Source organism: Cololabis saira, chromosome 12 (genome assembly GCF_033807715.1).
Source record: "Cololabis saira isolate AMF1-May2022 chromosome 12, fColSai1.1, whole genome shotgun sequence".
Classification (NCBI taxonomy): Eukaryota; Metazoa; Chordata; class Actinopteri; order Beloniformes; family Belonidae; genus Cololabis; species Cololabis saira.
Genome location: NC_084598.1, coordinates 36,599,538 through 36,618,989, shown reverse-complemented (window position 1 = coordinate 36,618,989; position 19,452 = coordinate 36,599,538). Strand labels below are relative to the sequence as shown.

At 42.4% G+C, this 19,452-nt stretch overlaps 1 protein-coding gene across 1 annotated transcript in view; it reads right to left on the bottom strand.

Moving 5' to 3' along the window:
- Nucleotides 1-19,204, bottom strand: part of LOC133457451 (agrin-like) — a 74,292-nt gene extending 55,088 nt beyond the window's left edge. Inside the window, exons 1-4 of the mRNA XM_061736761.1 lie at nucleotides 19,058-19,204; nucleotides 7,763-7,877; nucleotides 3,426-3,545; nucleotides 1,641-2,027 (exon numbers count right to left, since the gene is read on the bottom strand). Coding sequence (XP_061592745.1) covers nucleotides 1,641-2,027; nucleotides 3,426-3,545; nucleotides 7,763-7,877; nucleotides 19,058-19,180 — 745 coding nt within the window. The 5' untranslated portion in view covers nucleotides 19,181-19,204. The remainder of the gene's footprint in view (nucleotides 1-1,640; nucleotides 2,028-3,425; nucleotides 3,546-7,762; nucleotides 7,878-19,057) is intronic.
- Between the last annotated feature and the right edge of the window lie 248 nt (nucleotides 19,205-19,452).

Here is a 19,452-nt window from a genome sequence, read left to right as displayed (position 1 = left end):
ACAGTTAAAAGAGAAGTGCTGACTTTTTCGGCACACTGGCGTAAATATCCGTGCCAATTTTTAAAAATAAATACACTTAATTGTACTGGAAAAATCTCTAAATCACAAAGAAACACTCTCGGATGTAATAAAAAAGATTTAGTTTTTTATTCAATTTCCTATAAAAAAGCGAAATATAAATATTTTCAAGACAAGATCCTGAAGAAACATATTTTACATAATTATAGTGTATACAAAGTGCATATTTCCTTTAAAATTAACTAAACTGATATTGGATTAGATAACAATAGTAAAAAAAAGAATTTAAAAAAAAATTTTCGCACCGTTTTTGTTATTTTGAGCGTGCGGCCCGCAAGAAAAAAATTGGTCAAATCCGGCCCGCCAAGCAAAATGAGTTTGACACCCCTGCTTTAGAGCCAATGGAAACCAGATGTGCCACAGCGTTCTGGACCAGGCCCTCCTGGAATACGACTGCCGTAGTCAAGGTGAGTGGTAACCATGGTAATTTACCAGGACTTGGGTGGCGTATTATCTACAGAGGGATTTTCTTTATGTTGTACAATGTCAATTAGCAACCTGGTTGGCGGATATCTGGTTATGGCACCCAGATTTTAACCACCTTGGAAGCTGGGATAAATGTAGAAGTAAATATTCTGGTGGACAGACTAATCGACTACGAGTTTATCCTTCGTCCATTAATAGAGACCAGAGAGGCAGGCGGACGTCCTTGCCGAGCTGGAAGGGTTATCTTGCAAGAATAATAGGAAAAGCTGAGTATCATCTGCATAGAAGTAAAACGAGAACCCATGACAGCAGATGACCTAGATGGAAAACTGAAGAAACTCCAGCATCGAGCCTTGGGGAACCCCTATGGAGAGGGGAGGAGAAAGGATTGAGCTGGTAAGGGTCTAGGTCAGGGGTCGGCAACCCAAAATGTTAAAAGAGCCATATTGGACCAAAAACACAAAAAACAAATATGTCTGGAGCCGCAAAAAAATGGAAATCGAAATGTTGAGAAAAAAGTCGAAATGTCGAGAAAAAAGTCAAATTTCGAGAAAAAAGTCAAAATGTTGAGAAAAAAGTCGAAATGTCCAGGAAAAAGTCGAAATGTCGAGAAAAAAGTGGAAATTTTGAGAAAAAAGTTGAAATGTCGAGATTAATGTTGAAGTACAATCTCCGGGAAAAAAATTGAAATGTTGAGAAAAAGTCGAAATGTCGAGAAAAACGTCAACATTTTGAGAAAAAAGTCGAAATGTCGAGAAAAAAGTCAAAATGTCGAGATTAAAAAGGAAAACTAAAAAGGAAGAAAAAAAAGTAAATAATGAAGAAGGAAAAAAGAAGAAAAATGGAAAAAAGAGAAAATAAAGAGGAAAAAAAAGGAAAAAAAGGTCAAACATTTTTGAAAAAGCTCCAGGGAGCCACTAGGGCGGCGGTTGCCGACCCCTGGTCTAGGTGGTTGTTCAGAGAGAGGATAAACATAGCAAGACCGGCCTTTTGGTTCTCACCCTGAAAAAGGACTTAAAAACGGTTTTAGACAAATATCATCAACTATCTAAAAACAGATTCGATCACTTTTCCTCCACCGGTGTTCAATAAAGATCTCCCTGTGGGGTTCACGTGCTTGCACAAATGTGACTCACCCTTCTCACAGACGGCCCCTCCTCGCCCCGCGGGGCACTTGCAGCTGAAGTCGCCGCCGTCGTCCTCGCAGGTGCCCCCGTGCAGACAGGGGTGGGAGTCGCACGGCTTGCCGCCCGTGTGGTGGGGCTTCCTCCTCGCCGGGGCCACGGTGGTCGCCGGGGCAACGGCGGTGGTGGTGGCGGCGGCGGCGGTGGCAGGGACGGGCGTGGTCACCGGGGCGGCCGTGGTGGTGCGCCTGAAGGGCCGGCGGGTGGTGCCGGCTGGGCGGCGCGTGACGTAGTTGGACGTGTGCGGCGGTCGGGTGGTGGTGGCCGGGGCGGCGGCCGTGGTGACCGCCGCCGTGGTGATGGTGGTGGTGGTGGTGAAGAGCTGCGTGGAGGACAGACCTGACGGGGGAAAAGGAAAAGCTGCTCAAGTATTTTAGCATGATTGCAGATGTCATCAAACTGATCAGTTTAAGGTTTTTAAGGTTTTTGCCGCCTTGTTAACAGATCTGCTGAGATCTCCTTGAACTTCACAGTAACCGATATCAACTGCAGACCTTTTATTCACTTCAATTCTTTTTAACCCATGTACTGTCTTTGGGTCAAAATGACCTAATTCTCCTGTTCCTCCTTCCTTTTTCCCTTCCTTCCTTCTTTCCTCCTGCTCTCTCCTTCCTTCTCCCTTCCTCTTTCCTTCCTTCCTTCCTTCCTTCCTTCCTTCCTTCCTTCCTTCCTTCCTTCCTTCCTTCCTTCCTTCCTTCCTTCCTTCCTTCCTTCCTTCCTTTCCTTCCTTCCTTCCTTCCTTCCTTCCTCTTTCTTCCTGCTCTCTCCTTCCTCTTTTCTCCCTCCCTTCCTTCCTTCCTTCCTTCCTTCCTTCCTTCCTTCCTTCTGCTCTATCCTTCCTTCTCCCTTCCTTCCTTTTTCCCTTCCTTCCTTTTTCCCTTCCTTCCTTCCTTCCTTCCTTCCTTCCTTCCTTCCTTCCTTCCTTCCTTCCTTCCTTCCTTCCTTCCTTCCTTCCTTCCTTCCTTCCTTCCTTCCTTCCTTCCTTCCTTCCTTCCTTCCTTCCTTCTGCTCTATCCTTCCTTCTCCCTTCCTCTTTCCTTCCTTCCTTCTTTACTCCCTTCCTCTTTTCTCCCTTCCTTCCTTCTTTCCTTGTTTTCTCCCTTCCTTCCTTCCTTCCTTCCTTCCTTCCTTCCTTCCTTCCTTCCTTCCTTCCTTCCTTCCTTCCTTCCTTCCTTCCTTCCTTCCTTCCTTCCTTCCTTCCTTCCTTCCTTCCTTCCTTCTGCTCTATCCTTCCTTCTCCCTTCCTCTTTCCTTCCTTCCTTCTTTACTCCCTTCCTCTTTTCTCCCTTCCTTCCTTCTTTCCTTGTTTTCTCCCTTCCTTCCTTCCTTCCTTCCTTCCTTCCTTCCTTCTTTTCTCCATTCTTTCTTCCTTTCTTCCTTCCTTCCTTCCGCTTTTCTCCCTTCCTTCCTTGTTTTCTCCCTTCCTTCCTTCTTCCCTTCCTCTTTCCTTCCTTCCTTCCTTCCTTCCTTCCTTCCTTCCTTCCTTCCTTACTTCCTTCTTTCTCCCTTCCTTCCTTCCTTCCTTGTTTTCTCCCTTCTTCCTTCCTTCCTTCTTTTCTCCATCCTTCCTTATTTTCTCCATTCCTTCCTTCTTTCTTTCCTTCTTTTCCTTCTTTGCTGCTGAGATTTTCTTTTCAAGGGCTGTTTTGATAAAACCTCTCATGAATAACTTACAGTAAAGCCCCCATTTCATTTTATTAATCCTTGTACACTCCCGTTAAGTCCAAATTATATTACCGTAATTGGTGAAGCGAATATTCTCCTCCTCGGGCTTCTTCACGGAGATGCTGGTGTCTTTGGAGGCCTTCAGCTGCTTCATCAGCGCCCTCACGATGTCCTCCACCTTGTACCGCGTATCTACAATCAACCAGAGGCACAAACGCTCAAGACGAGGCGACAGGAGGAGCGTCTCCACGGACCACTCGTCCTCCAACCGCCGCTCTCTTTCCAGATGAATCGCCCCTCGTAATACACTCCACAGATGTCTGTTTTACAGGCCATGAAGGAGCCGCGTCCCAGAATCCACGGCGCCACGTGAAGGGGATGAAGGACGCCACGCGGCGCTCGTATAATAGCCGGGAAAAGAGAGAAAGGACGAGTGGAGGAGGCCGCCGCTCTTTGTGTGAGGCAGAAGAGAAGAGAGCGGAGGACGAGTCGGAGCAATCACACTTCACACTTCATTTTCAAATCAATACAAGCAAAAAAAAAAACCCAGTTTCACATTTTTCAGCGTTTAAAAAGCTTTAAAAACTCACACACTTCACGCACCGATGTATGCGACTTTGAAAACTCACGTCTGAGCAGAAGTGAAACACCTCTCTGGGAGCCGTGAGCTTTTACGAGCGAAGTGTTGCAGGTGAGGAATTACACCACCGTTAAATTAAAAAATAAAAAAAATTGGAGAAAAAAAAAAAAGATGCGGCTGAGGGCAAAACCTTTAGTGGCCCACAACATTATGACCCAAATAAAAAAATAAAACAGCCCCGAGGCGCTGGATGCATCTGCTAGCGTCCTCTGAAAGTGTTATTTCACGAATAAAACAGCAAACGCTTGAAATCCCGAGGAGCTTCGGAGGACACTTGAACAAAAAATGGGCACAAGTCGTCCAAATTTGACAAACTTTCCCACTATGAGGGAGAAAAGCGGTTATTACGGCGGCGCTCCACCTGCTGCTACCATTGATTACGCGCCGGCATGACTTGATTGCTGTTATGTTTTCATTTGGAAGACAAAATACAAACCAAAAAAAGTGAGTTTCTATCCTGATCTGCGACGAGCCGAGTCCTCGGGCGAAGACAGAGACTAAATTGAGCGTTGTGCAAACACGGCGGGCACGTGATTGTGTCTCGTTGTGCAGTTAGACACGTAGGTAAGTGGACGAAGGAAGGAAGGAAGGAAGGAAGGAAGGAAGGAAGGAAGGAAGGAAGGAAGGAAGGAAGGAAGGAAGGAAGGAAGGAAGGAAGGAAGGAAGGAAGAAAAGAGGAAGGGGAGAAGGAGAGAGCAGGAGGAAAGAAGGAAGGAAGGGAAAAAAGAAGGAAGGAAGGAAGGAAGGAAGGAAGGAAGGAAGGAAGGAAGGAAGGAAGGAAGGAAGGAAGGAAGGAAGGAAGGAAGGAAAGAAGGAAGGAAGGGAAAAAAGAAGGAAGGAAGGAAGGAAGGAAGGAAGGAAGGAAGGAAGGAAGGAAGGAAGGAAGGAAGGAAGGAAGGAAGGAAGGAAGGAAGGAAGGAAAGAGGAAGGGAAGAAGGAAGGAGAGAGCAGGAGGAAAGAAGGAAGGAAGGGAAAAAAAGAAGGAAGGAAGGAAGGAAGGAAGGAAGGAAGGAAGGAAGGGAAGAAGGAAGGAAGGAAGGAAGGAAAGAGCTGGAGGAAAGAAGGAAGGGAAAAAAGAAGAAAGGAAAGAAGGAAGGAAGGAAGGAAGGAAGGAAGGAAGAAAAGAAGGAAGGAAGGAAGCAAGGAAGGAAGGAAGGAGGAAGGGAAGAAGGAAGGAGAGAGCAGGAAAAAAGAAGGAAGGAAGGAAGGAAGGAAGGAAGGAAGGAAGGAAGGAAGGAAGGAAGGAAGGAAGGAAGGAAGGAAGGAAGGAAGGAAGGAAGGAAGGAAGGAGAGAGCAGGAGGAATGAACGAAGTAAGGGAAAAAAGGAAGGAAAGAAAGAAGGAAAGAAGGGAGAAAAGAAGGATAGAAGGAAGGGAGAAAAGAAGGAAGGGAAGAAGGAAGGAAGGAAGGAAGGAAGGAAGGAAGGAAGGAAGGAAGGGAAAAAAGAAGGAAGGAAGGAAGGAAGGAAGGAAGGAAGGAAGGAAGGAAGGAAGGAAGGAAGGAAGGAAGGAAGGAAGGAAGGAAGGAAGGAAGGAAGGAAGGAAGGAAGGAAGGAAGGAAGGAAAAAAAGAAGGAATCTGCGACGAGCTGAGTCCTCGAGTAAAGACAGAGACTAAATTGAGCGTTGTGCAAACACGGCGGGCACGTGATTGTGTCTCATTGTGCAGTTAGACACGGAGGTAAGTGGACGACCACAGAGTTTGTGTCGTTCTGCCCTCAAGACGCCGTCGTCGCGCACGAAAACCAAAACAGTCAAGATGTGATCAAAGTTTAGACTTTCAGCCTCAATTAAAGACAAAAATAAAACATTTACAGTTTAGAGCAATGAGTTTTAAGCAAAGTACCTCCATTCATTGAGGGCAGTTACACATAGTTAGAGAATAACTGCCACTTTTGCATCAAGAGCTGCGCTTTTCTTTCTATCTTCGTATTTTATCTTTCCATCATTCTGATACGTGTTTCAGTTTCTTTTTTACTTTATTTTTTTATTTTCCATACTTAGAATTTATCTTTTATCTTTATCATTTATTTAGTCTGAGTTCATGTTGTCCGATTTTGAGCTGCTGTAGCATCTGAGTTTCCCCTCTGGGGATCAATAAAGGACTATCTTATCTTATCTTATCTTATCTTATCCATCTAAACAATCTGAAACCAAATCATGGGAGGTTTTATTTAGACGTTTTTCCTGTTCTTGAACGTTACCGACGGTTACAGGTGAATCTCATGATTGCAGATCAAACTGATCCGTTTAAGGTTTTTAAGGTTTTTGCCGCCTCAGATCTGCTGAGATCTCCTTGAACTTCACAGTAACCGATATCAACTGCAGACCTTTTATTCGCTTCAATTCTTTTTAAAGTAACGAAGGGGCGGACCACACCTGAATGATTAAATCCTTCTCAGTCCATCGTACTTTTAAACCTGTGAAGATGGAGGTACTTTGTAAGGCCCTGTCCCAATACTCCCCTTACCCCTACTTTTCAGCCCTACCCCTAAATTTTGCGTGTTCCCGTGAGGGTAGTGGTGTCCCAATTCCTCTTTTCACCTAGGGGGAGTGGAGAAAACGAGTGTAGTGGCTATGAATCTGTCCCTACGGATCGAGGGTTTTCGGATGCTCACTAGGTGAACTAGGGCCAGAAAAATGTTCCCAGAATGCTTTTCGTCGTCATTTGCGGACTGAATAAAAAAAAAAAAACATGGCGGACATTTCTTATTTTTTAGTGAATAAAATCAATATTTTGAGTTAGTTTCTGCATAAAAATGCATTTTGATTACATTTATAGCAAGAAATATATATTTTACTTTCATAATATTCACTCAGTGAATCGTTTGCCCGTTGTTGCGAAGTCTTTTTCAAACCTCGCCAGAATAAAGGCTGATTTATGGTTCCGCGTTACACCAACGCAGAGCCTACGGCGTAGGTTACGCGGCGACGCACGCCGTACGCCGTACCCTACGCCGTAGGCTCTGCGTCGATTTAACACGGAACCATCAATCAGCTCCGAAAATGTTGGGCAGAAATCCCAACATTTTCGGAGCAAATTTCTTAACAGGCCTAGCTACAATTGTTAGATTTCATCTATTAAACCAACATTTATTTTCCTAACTGATTTATTTCAGCCAGCGGTAATTCTCCACAGAGCTGCAGGTTTCTCCCCAGGAAGACGGCGCAGGTTGAGCTGGCGATCACGTCTGTACTCCGGCGGCTGCTGCTCTTCTAATCTCCGAAAACTTCGGATCAAATTACCTAACAGGCGTTATTTGGATAAACTGAGCCCAGGTTGGGGAACTTAACGGTTACTAACTTAATAAAGTGGCATATTAACAGCGCTACAGCTGAAATTAAAACAGCTTTTGGCTCTCGGCTTCCTGATTTTAGTGGTGGTGCTGAAAGTAGGAGTAGTGGGAGTATTGGGACAGGCCCCTGGGAAGATTTCAAGTGCCCTAAAATCTGTGGCTTCTTTTTTAGGGGTAGTGGTAGAAAGTAGGGCTAGTGGAAGAACGTAGGGGGTGTATTGGGATTGGGCCTAAGTGGCTGTAACATTTTTGTGAATCCTTTTCTTTTCACCACATCATCATGGTTTCACCTCCGACCCGCCGAGCCGCCGAGGCCAGAGCGGTCTCACCTGGTCTGAAATGGCCAGAGCGGTCTCACCTGGTCTGAAATGGCCAGAGCGGTCTCACCTGGTCTGAAATGGCCAGAGCGGTCTCACCTGGTCTGAAATGGCCAGAGCGGTCTCACCTGGTCTGAAATGACCAGAGCGGTCTCACCTGGTCTGAAATGCGCATCCACGAAGGCCAGGATGGAGTTGCTGGGCGCCAGGTTGCGAACCCTGACGCTCATGAAGTCCTTATGCACCTTCGACTTCCTGAACAAGTCGCTGAGCTGAAGGAGAGAGAGAGAGAAACAAGCGGTAAGAAATAAGTAGCATTCCATGTTTTGTTTTCGAACAGTACAGGACTGTCTCAGAAAATTTGAATATTGTGATAAAGTTCTTTATTTTCTGTAATGCAATTAAAAAAACAAAAATGTCATACATTCTGGATTCATTACAAATCCACTGAAATATTGCAAGCCTTTTATTATTTTAATATTGCTGATTATGGCTTACAGTTTAAGATTAAGATTCCCAGAATATTCAAATTTTTTTAGATAGGATATTTGAGTTTTCTTAAGCTGTAAGCCATGATCAGCAATATTAAAATAATAAAAGACTTGCAATATTTCAGTTGATTTGTAATGAATCCAGAATGTATGACATTTTTGTTTTTGTATTTGCATTACAGAAAATCACAATATTCAGTCCTGTAACGGTGATGAAACAACGACAACAACTGTCCTCTCATCGGCCCTCACTTCAGCTGCTGGTTCAAATCCCAGTGACCTCAGGGCTCGGCAAACCCACTCACTCCTGTTGTTTGTAGATTCCAGGAAAAACTCAATCATCCTTCACAAAAGGACTTTATCAATGAAGCCGTCATTACGCGGCACGTCGCCGTGGAAACTGTTGTGATGCTTTCAGGCGCTTTGGCAGAGCTCTGCCGTCCCGCTCGACGAGCGCTCGTCCTCTTCACCCCCGACCGCCGCCGAGCCAGATAAGTGGCGCTCCGCTCAGGGCTCTAATGACCCGGCCCACTTGGGCGAGCGTTCGGCGCGTTAACGATTATGTCCCTGCAGATGCAGCACCTCTGATCTGGGGAGTGAGGTGTGTCGGCAAAGCAGGGAGCAGAAATCCCCCAAAGCTGGATTAAAAGGAGGAAGTCACGGTGGAGGAACGCTGATCTTTCTCTTCTTTTATTCTTTCCATCGTGCATTTAATTTGCAGTGACCTGTAAAAGTTACCACTTCCTCTTTTAATCGTTTGTTTTTCTTGCAAAATCAATCAGATAGTAGTGGGTTTTTCTTTTTTTTTATCATGCCATTATCTACTTAACAAAAAGGGAGCATTAAAGACTTTAGACAAGACTAAGTACCCCCTTACTGCCTCCACGGAGGGTAAAGGTGCTAATCAGGTGCAAACTTCTATAAAAACAGATTTATTTGCCAATTTTGTCGGTCTGAAACCATCTACTTTGCGTGTAGACACAGCGCCAGACGGAAAGACATAAGCAATGATCTAAGATAGGGGTCAGCAAACCCGTGGCTCCAGAGCCGCATGCGGCTCTTTAGCGCCGCCGTAGTGGCTCCTGGAGCTTTTTCAAAAATGTTTGACCTTTTTTTTTTCTTCTTTTTTTCTCTTTTTTCCTTTTTTTCTTTTTTCCTTTTTTTCTTCTATTTCCTTTTTTCTTGTTTCGTTTCTTTTTTCTCTTTTTCTTTTTTTTCTTCCTTTTTCCTTTCCTTTTTAATCTCGACATTTCGACTTTTTTCTCGAAATTTCAACTTTTTTCTCGAAATTTTGACTTTTTTCTTGAGATTGTACTCCAACATTAATCTCGACATTGTAACTTTTTTCTCAAAATTTGGACTTTTTTCTCAACATTTCGACTTTTTTCTCGACATTTCGACTTTTTTCTCAACATTTCGACTTTTTTCTTGAGATTGTACTTCAACATTAATCTCAACATTTCAACTTTTTTCTCGACATTTTGACTGTTTTCTCGACATTTCGACTCTTTTCTTGACATTTCGACTTTTTTCTCGAAGTGCATAATGAAAAAAAAAATCTAACCCAGTTATAACTAATATAGATACATGCAGTATGTGTTGCCATCATACAAGCTTATACAAGACTTTTCATTTTTTGCGGCTCCAAACATATTTGTTTTTTGTGTTTTTGGTCCAATATGGCTCTTTCAACATTTTGGGTTGCCGACCGCTGATGTAAGAGAATCAATCTCTGCTGCAAATCAAACTAAAAAATAATTTGAAGTTCAGTTTTCTCCAGTGAGGATGCTACTTATAATGTCGGCCAGATGATTTATTTTCTTTTTTGGCCTCTTGTTTCTTAAATATACAATGGTATAGGGAAAAACATATTTATTATTATTATTATTATTATTATTTTGTCTGAGGTTGTTTTTGCCTAACGCTGAGATCCACAATAAACATGATTTATGACTGTAATGTGATTACTTTTGCCAGTAAAGAATAGTGTAATCAATTACTACCAATACTTAGTAATAAAACCATCATTACTGGAATAAAATAACTCATTCATTACTTTTACTGACCTCTGCATGAAGTCTGCAAAATGAGTCATGAAATGCTGCAAAAATCCAGACGGAGATGGAAACGCTCGGTGGGTCTAAACACCTTCTGGTCTCGTCTCGTGTCCTTTTGGACATCGATCGCAGCCAGATTACCGTTCCAGATCAAAATTACAGCCAAGTACGACCCGGATGACTTCTCGAGCCTTCTCTGGGTATCTCCGTCCCGTTTTTATCAAAGATGCATTCAGTGGAAACTTGTGTAGTATCCCAGAAAGCATTTATCACCAGTAGAACCCTCTCAAGTTACATCTTCAATATACTACACTCTAAAAAAAAAAGAAGAAAGTTGAGAAAACTTTAAGAAGTAAGGAAACCAGCTGCACAGCGTTTTAACTCAACTAAATCATCGTCTAATGCGTGCAGTACTGGAGTTGAGGGGGGATGAGGGGGGATGGCATCCCCCCTGAAATAAAAACAGTCCAAATCATCCCCCCTTTCCATCCCTTATGTCATTTCATCAATGAATGTGGTTTTACTGCTATTTCAACATTTAGAGTCATCACCAGAAAAATAACTTATTTGACAATTTTCACCTGTTTCAAGTAAATTTTCACTTGAAATAAGTAGAAAAATCTGCCAGTGGGACAAGATTTATCTTCTCATTACAAGCAAAAAAATCTTGTTCCACTGGCAGATTTTTCTACTTATTTCAAGTGAAAATCTACTTGAAACAGGTGAAAATTGTTGTTTTTTCCAGTGATGAGTCTTGTTTTAAGTGTAATGAGATTTTTTTTTACTAAAATGAGACATTTTAACTAGAAATAAGACAAATATTCTTGTTAAGATTTTGAGTTTTTGCAGTGATCCATTTTACTTATCCTGTGAAGGACAGAGTCATATTGATAAGTTCAGAAAACTGTTTTTATTGTTGTGTTTTGATGTATTTGATGTAAGCCCAGTGGATATTTAAAGCTCGAGTACTGGTTGCGTGAATCTTAAGAAAAAAAAGGTCAGTTAAAGTTTAATCTTCAAACATAAGATTACTATTCAGAAGCATTTGGATAATGGATTTGAGACAGCTCATGAACACAAGTTGATTCAACTTCATCAGGGCCATTTCCAACTAAGGTTCATGAATAAAAACCAGAGAATTGGGTTTATTGCGCCCAGTACTCGAGTTGTAAAAAAGAATCAGGGGGCCGGTGGATTTTATCATATGGGGACAGATAATTTGTGCTGATTACAAATAATATAATATATTACAAATAATAGCAGTGACCAAAACACCTGCAGAAATACTGCAGGAATGACATAGCAGCAGTTAAATGCAGCCTTCTGTAAGCTTTAAAAATCCACTGGGCTTACATCAAATACATCAAAACACAACAATAAAAAACTGTTTTCTGAAATTATCAATATGACTCTGTCCTTCACAGGATAAGTAAAATGGATCACTGCAAAAACTCAAAATCTTAACAAGAATATTTGTCTTATTTCTAGTTAAAATGTCTCATTTTAGTAAAAAAAAAATCTCATTACACTTAAAACAAGACTCATCACTGGAAAAAAACAATTTTCACCTGTTTCAAGTAGATTTTCACTTAAAATAAGTAGAAAAATCTGCCAGTGGAACAAGATTTTTTTGCTTGTAATGAGAAGATAAATCTTGTCCCACTGGCAGATTTTTCTACTTATTTCAAGTGAAAATTGACTTGAAACAGATGAAAATTGTCAAATAAGTTATTTTTCTGGGGTTATTTTTCTGGTGATGAATCTAAATGTTGAAATAGCATTAAAACCACATTCATTGATGAAATGACATAAGGGATGGAAAGGGGGGATGGCAGTTTTACAGGGGGATGATTTTGACCGTTTTTATTTCAGGGGGGGGTGCCATCCCCCTCATCCCCACTCAACTCCAGTACTGATTGCGCCACATCAGACTTCCCTGGTACCAACTACCGAGGGCAGAACTGCTTCTCCAACGTCGCCGGTACCTCGACTGCTAATCACTGAGGTTTTTCTCAAAGCGGGCTGTTTAGATTCATTTCCTACGTTTAGACTGCAAACAGCGAACCACATCAGCGGGAATCTCACTCACGATGCGGCCGGCGTGGACGTGGAACTTCCTAATGACGCCGACCTCTGTAACTGATCACGGATCAAAGAGGGTGTGATGCAACGGCCAGTAATGTCATAACAAACTGTTTTTCTGGCACGGATTATTAAGTCAAATAATAATCAGACTTTATGAGAAGAAGTTGTGAAGATTATATGGTGCATTTATTTATTTATGTTGTGGGTAATGAGCCCGGCAGTACATATTGCTGTGAATGTGTTTCTGGGCGAGTGTACTTGTGTAAGTGGAGTTTGTGCCGTGCGTTGGGGCTGGAAGATGAAGAGGGGTTGGCGGCTGTCAAGAGGCACGCCGGGGCTTCAAGAGACCCACAAGCTGCGAGCGCTAACGAGCACACGCACACACTCCTGCACAAATGGCTGCGAGGGAGCAGATTAGGTCCCAGTGGGGGCCGGCGACACCGATTTAACAGCTGGTACATGTGTACTGCGCGCACGTTAGCGGGCGCGGGGAGACAGACGCACGTGCGAGCGCACAAGTGGCCGTTTCATCAGACGAGTGCAGCCCTGGCTTGTCAACAGAGACGTTTGTTCAAAAGGTCCGAGCGCCGCGGAGAGAAAAACCAACAGTGGAGAAGAAGCTTTGGCTCGTGAGCGGCAGCTGGCAACGTGACCGGCTAAACTTATGAGACTCGTTTTCACAGTAGGAACTCTTAATTTCCTGCTGAAACTTTCCAGAGCTGTAATTGTTTGGTGACGATCATTATCACCTCCGTAAATCTGCAGAGAGAAGCCACTTAGAGAGACGTATTATGACTTCCCTTTTGTTTTTTTTCCCCCAAAACAGCTGAAACACTTTTCTAAGGGTGTAATGAAATGTCTGCAATATTATTTAGTATTTAGTTAACCCTGGTGCTGTCTTTGGGTCAAGGGAGGGTGAAGGGAGAAATGAAGGAAAGAAGGAAGTAAGGAAGAAAGGAGAAAAGAAGGAAGGAAAGAAGGAAAGGGAGTAAGGAGGGAAGAAAGGATGGGAGGAAGGAAAGAAGGAGGTAAGGAAGAAATGAGAAAAGAAGGAAGAAAGTAGGAAAGGGAGTAAGGAAGGGAGAAAAGAAGGAAGGAAGTAGGAAAGGGAGTAAGGAAGGGAGAAAAGAAGGAAGGAAGTAGGAAAGGGAGTAAGGAAGGGAGAAAAGAAGGAAGGAAGGAAATAAGGAATTAAGGAAGAAAGGAGAAAAGAAGGAAGGAAGTAGGAAAGGGAGTAAGGAAGGAAGAAAAGATGGAAGGAAGGAAAGAAGGAATTAAGGAAGAAAGGAGAAAAGAAGGAAGGAAGTAGGAAAGGGAGTAAGGAAGGGAGAAAAGATGGGAGGAAGGAAAGAAGGAGGTAAGGAAGAAATGAGAAAAGAAGGAAGGAAGTAGGAAAGGGAGTAAGGAAGGGAGAAAAGATGGAAGGAAGGGAGAAAGAAAGGAAAGAAGGTAGAAAAGGAAAGAAGGGAGGGAGGAAGGAATGGAGAAAAGGAAAGAAAGAAGGGAGGGAAGAAGGAGAGAATGGAGAAAATAAGGAAAGAAGGAAGGAAAAGCAAAGAAGGTAATAAGGGAACAAATGACGGAAGGGAGGTAGGAAGAAAAAGTAGTAAAGGAGGGTAAAAAAGGAGGAAAAGAGGAAGGAAGAAAGAAGGAGAGAGCATGGCAGGAGGAAAGAAGTATAGAAGAATTGGGTCATTTTGACCCAAAGACAATACAAGGGTTAAAATATCAAAGATACAGCAGCAAAGCTCCCTCTTCCACCACATCTCTACAGCTCTGCTCAAAGCAGCTGCTTTTTAGTTTTCAACCCACCTATTCTGCAAAAGCTCTTGGAATCGGACATGTGTTCATTTATTCGTTCTCACGATCCGTCGTGACCGATTTGAGTTACGTCTGTGGTTTATTGTCCAATCAGCATGAGCGGTCACGCCTCTTTTGGGGAAATTAAAAAATTGCACCAGATCTCTCCAGCAAACTCATTTGTTATCAGTTGTTTTTCACATTTCTGTCATACGAAGCGCTGGACCGACGCCACTTTCATAGCCGATCTGAAGTTCCTTTTAACAGCATAAATGAATTATTATAATAATAATTGGGCCCCCGAGACCAATTATATAACATCAAACTAGTTCCTGTGAAAGGTGGGAAATGGTACAATTGAGGATTTTCAGCCGTTACGTTTGGCAGCAAGTCAATGAGGATTTATTTATTATATCAACTGTTTGGCTCAGGTTTGTCCACAAGGTGGCACCATAAATAGCTAAAATTATTATCTAGTAACGAATCTCTTTATGGGATTTTGACTGTTTTACTGGTAATTTTGTAACATAAAAGTCACATTTTAGCAAATTATTTCAATTAATTAATAATTACTGTCATTTATTTGAAGAGTTTACTAAGTGAGAACTTTTCTGTCCTTACATTTCAGTCCTAAACTGCCCTAAAACACAAAAGATTCTTCGTTTAGAACAGGGGTCGGCAACCCAAAATGTTAAAAGAGCCATATTGGACCAAAAACACAAAAAACAAATATGTCTGGAGCCGCAAAAAATGAAAAGTCTTCTATAAGCCTTAGAAAGAAGGAGAAAAATGTTGAGAAAAAAGTCGAAATGTTGAGAAAAAAGTGTAAATTTTGAGAAAAAAGTTGAAATGTCAAGAAAAGGAGTGGAAATTTTGAGAAAAAAGTTGAAATGTCGAGATTAATGTTGAAGTACAATCTCTGGAAAAAAGTGGAAATGTCAAGGAAAAAGTTGAAATGTCGAGAAAAAAGTCAAAAAGTCGAGAAAAAAGTCAAAATTTTGAGAAAAAAGTGGAAATGTTGAGATTAATGTTGAAGTACAATCTCGGGAAAAAAATGGAAATGTCAAGGAAAAAGTCGAAATGTCGAGAAAAAAGTCAAAATGTCAAGTACAATTTTGAGGGGGAGGAAGAAAAAAAGGAAAAAAAGAAGAAAAAAAAGAAGAAAAAAGCAAAAAAAGAGAAAATAAAGAGGAAAAAAAAGGAAAAAAAGGTCAAACATTTTTTAAATAGCTCCAGGAGCCACTAGGGCGGCGCTAAAGAGCTGCATGCGGCTCTAGAGCCGCGGGTTGTCGACCCCTGGTTTAGAAGAATCTTTGAGCTGGTATCGACTTCAAACTCCCAAATCGATGCTTTCAAGTACATAAACATTTATTTTTTAAACAATATGCCTTCTTTTCTTCAAGTTTGATCGGCGTGTTTTCAGGCCAAGTTGCACAAAATCTGTGAAAAGTCTGATTCAGCCACAATGAAATGAAAAAAATAAATAAAAAAGACTGTAAATCCCCTAAAAAAGTATCTTAAAAAAATGAAAGACGACTCTTAGAAAAGCCTCACGCTCCTCTGATCCACCTCCTTGGCTCATAAATGATGGATTCGGTTTCTAAACCCGCTCTTTCCCGCAGATCATCTGATGTAACAGATTGCCAATATGCCCCTTTATATTAAAACCCACATATCAGCCGGGGCATGTTGTCCCCCGTAATATGATGTATGCTCCGCGGCCGCCTAATGTGTTTCTGTATCATTGTTATTCCTGCGTCAGACGTGCGACCTGAGAGATCGCTCCGGCTCAGAATATTACCGAGCAGCGTCGGAGGTGTCGGCTCGGGGAAACGTGCGGCGACACATGCCTGAAGGAGCCGACGCAATTTGATTAGTCGGGCTCTCGGCGAGGAGTTTTATTGTGTCGTGATGCTTTGAATGTTGTTTCACAAGCTTCGCACCCTTGACAAGAACATTCGAGGGGAGAGGTAACTAAATTCTCTTCCCTCCCTCCTCCCTCTCAGCGACTTCACGGTAAAACTGGAGTCAGTCGAGCCGGTTGTCAGCTGGACGGCTGCAAGAACGAGTTGGACATTTTTATTATTGTTTAAGAAAAACCTGCCGTCTTTGCAGGGAAGCTGATGGACGCTACTCGGATATTTAACCTGCCGGTTGGTTCAAAGCGGCTGTCGGCTGTCGGCGGCTCATTGATCATCGTTTCAACATAAAAGTGAAAGATTTGAGACAAAAAAAGCTTGTAAAAGATAAAAGAGATGGAAATTTGTTTACACAAGAAAACTGCTTGTAAAAATGGTTAGTACTAAATCATAATAAAACACCAAGTGCCTTTTTTCCCAGATATTTAGGAAAACGAAGCCAAAAAGATGAAAGTCAAACGGGAACTGCTAAGTACCCCCTAACTGCTGCCGGAGGATTTAAGAGGTTGCTGCTAATCGTCAGACCCCGCTGGATTGATCTCATTAAAGCAAGTGGTTTGGGTTGACGCCAACGCCAACAGAGAAAGACATAAGCCATGGTCTTAGGCCCCGTTTACACGTAGCAAAAACGGTGGCGTTTTCATGCGTTTTGGCCGTTCGTTTACACGAAAACGAAGCTCAAAGTCACCAAAAACCATCATTTCTGAAAACTCCAAAGTGGAGATTTTCAAAAACTCTGTTTTCACGTTTGCTTGTAAACAGAGGGAAACGGAGGGAAACGTCACATTATGCAACAGAAACGTCACCAGCGTCATGTGTGCGACCTGTGTTTACAATTTGTTTGGCCACCGTCAATATTTTCTTGTATTTTACCTGTTTTATATTCCAAAGTCACACTTAAAAGTAACTTCTCTGTCACTCCAAACGAAAGACTCTCGTTCCGTCTTGGAAGTAACTGGCAGTCCAGGCTGATTTATGGTTCCACGTTACACCAACGCAGAGCCTACGGCGTAGGGTACGCGGCGACGCGCACCGTACGTAGGCTACGCAGTCGATTTAACGCGGAACCATATTATTCAGGCTTCACACGTGTCATTTGTTGATGTTTTTTTCCAGGATTCTGATTGGCTAGCATGACTTTACGCTTCTCGTTACACTGCCCCCTGCAGGTTGGGATGCTCATAGCACCCTAAACAGCGTATTCATGCGGGTTCGTGTAAAGGAGGGTATTTTTCAAAACGTAGAGGGGGAAATATCCGTTTTTGTAAATACGTGTGTACTATGTGTAAACGTGGCCTTAGAGAAGCAAAAGTTTTTTTTTCAAGTTTTTTCTTGAGAACTATTTCCAACAATTTCGAGTTTAAAGTTCGGTGAGAAGGATTGTTTACAAGTAGAAAACATTCACGTGCCAGCAGTGGGTGCCCCAGCAGATTTACGTCATTATTAGATCGTACAAAGCTCAGAGAAATATAAAAAAAAGTTTAAAAAAAACAACAACTCAGAACTTGCTGGACTCACTGAGTAAGTTGATCTTTTACCAGCCAAATAATTATATTTGGTAACTTCAGGAGACATGTGGTCGATGAAAACCTCTGATAAAAAGTTACAAGAGTCAAACTCCTCCATAACCCCTCTGGGGTTGAAATGATTAAATCTCATGAATTTGACAGGACAATTACAAGAAGATTGAACATGTGGGATTTGCTTGGGAGGGTTTACGAAAGCACGGACGCGGCGGCACAACCGCCGTTCACAAAACTGAATCTGAACAGAGGTTTTCTGGAATAATATCTCTGGGACAGAAGAGACCCCGGCAGAGCCGTTTAACAACAAATGTCAAATTTAGCAAAAAATCAAGAAGCGTTTCTGAAGAAACACCTCACGTCCACTAGGAATGGGTGATATTTTACCGTTCACGATAAACCGTCAAAAAAATTCCCCACGGTAAGAATTTGTATCTCACGGTAAAAATGATACATTCCCGTTGATGATGTTTTTGTGTAAAACCTGAATTATGGTTTAAAAAAAACATAAATCAGCCTTAACAAACATGGCGGAAGGCGGATCTGAGAGCGAGGAGCTCGTTGTTAAACGAGGCTCCAGCTCCGTTATCTGGAACTGGTTTGGATTTAAAATTTAAAAAGAGTGACGAGGAGCAAACATCATCTATTATATGCAGAGTCTGCAAAAAAACAGTGAGTGCAAAGGATGGCTTTTATTTATTTGTTCTGTTTCTTTATTTATCAGGTTGTATCTTTTTTCTACTTTGTGATTTTATAAGCTGAGAAAACTTGAAGGACAATGGTACTTTTGCTGTTTGCACTGTTATCCCAATGTTTAAGCCATACAGTTTGAATAAATGTTGAATCTGTTCTTACATTTCAAACTTGTTTCATTCAGTTTTGCAGTACAGGTGTACTAATTTAATTGGTTTTTATTAATTCAATTTAATTGGTGTAGTTTAGTAGCATTTAGTATCTTTTAGAGCAGTGATTTGGGGGCTCCAAAGACTGAATGTGGTGATTTATAGTTAAAAAGGTGGAGTTGAATTGGTATTTTTTCTATCGTCATTTTTATCGTTATCGGGATAAATGCCAGAAATTATCGTGATACATTTTTTAGTCCATACCGCCCATCCCTAACGCCCACTGTTAAGCACGGCGGAATTATTTTTAATTAGAAGCACGGGATTATTGAGGAGAGGCAGCACCAGGGCACCTACAGCTGAAGCCCGGACTTCCACCTGATTGCAACCTTAACGTTCCAGTCGGTAAGTCAGCATTTCTGTTGAAATTACAGCTATTTTCTGATATTATGACATAAATCCAGTAACTTGAAAAACAAATCCCGTCCTTTGGCGACACCTGCAGCTCACATCAAGAAGCTCCTCCAATCACAGCCAGGGGGCGTGTTTATGGACTGTCAATCACAGACACACACACCCCCAAGAGAGTCTTGGACGTCTAAAAACCTCAAAAAAACTTAAATAAATACCATCACTGATGCCATACGTCTTCAGCATAATACTGGTACGGTTTAATCAACACGGAGAACTGATAAGACCTTCATTTTGACATTTCATCAAAGAGAAAGCACTTACGGCGTTCTCGATGCTGCGGGCCGTCTCTCCGAACAGCTCAGACTTGGGGTCCTCCATCTCCGGCGTGTAGAAGACGTCCTGGCCCTCCACCTGGTCCAGGTGCATCAGCCCGCTGAACTTCATGGTGGCTGCAAAGAAGAAGGACGGCGAGGAAGAAAGATGTGATACGGGAGCCACTCAGCAGCTTCAACCCTTCTTCTTCTCCTCCTTCTTCTGTCACTCTCTTCCCCACTGCCTCCATAAAACACTCTATCTGGGACGGTGCCAGTCTCAGGTTAGTGATGGATCGTGTGCTTTTGTGCGTCTGACAGGAGGGGGGGGGTCGTGGTGAGGTTGCAACAGGCCGGAGTTAGAGGTGAAGGTAGCGGTGGGGGGAGGAGGGGGAGGTGGCGGTG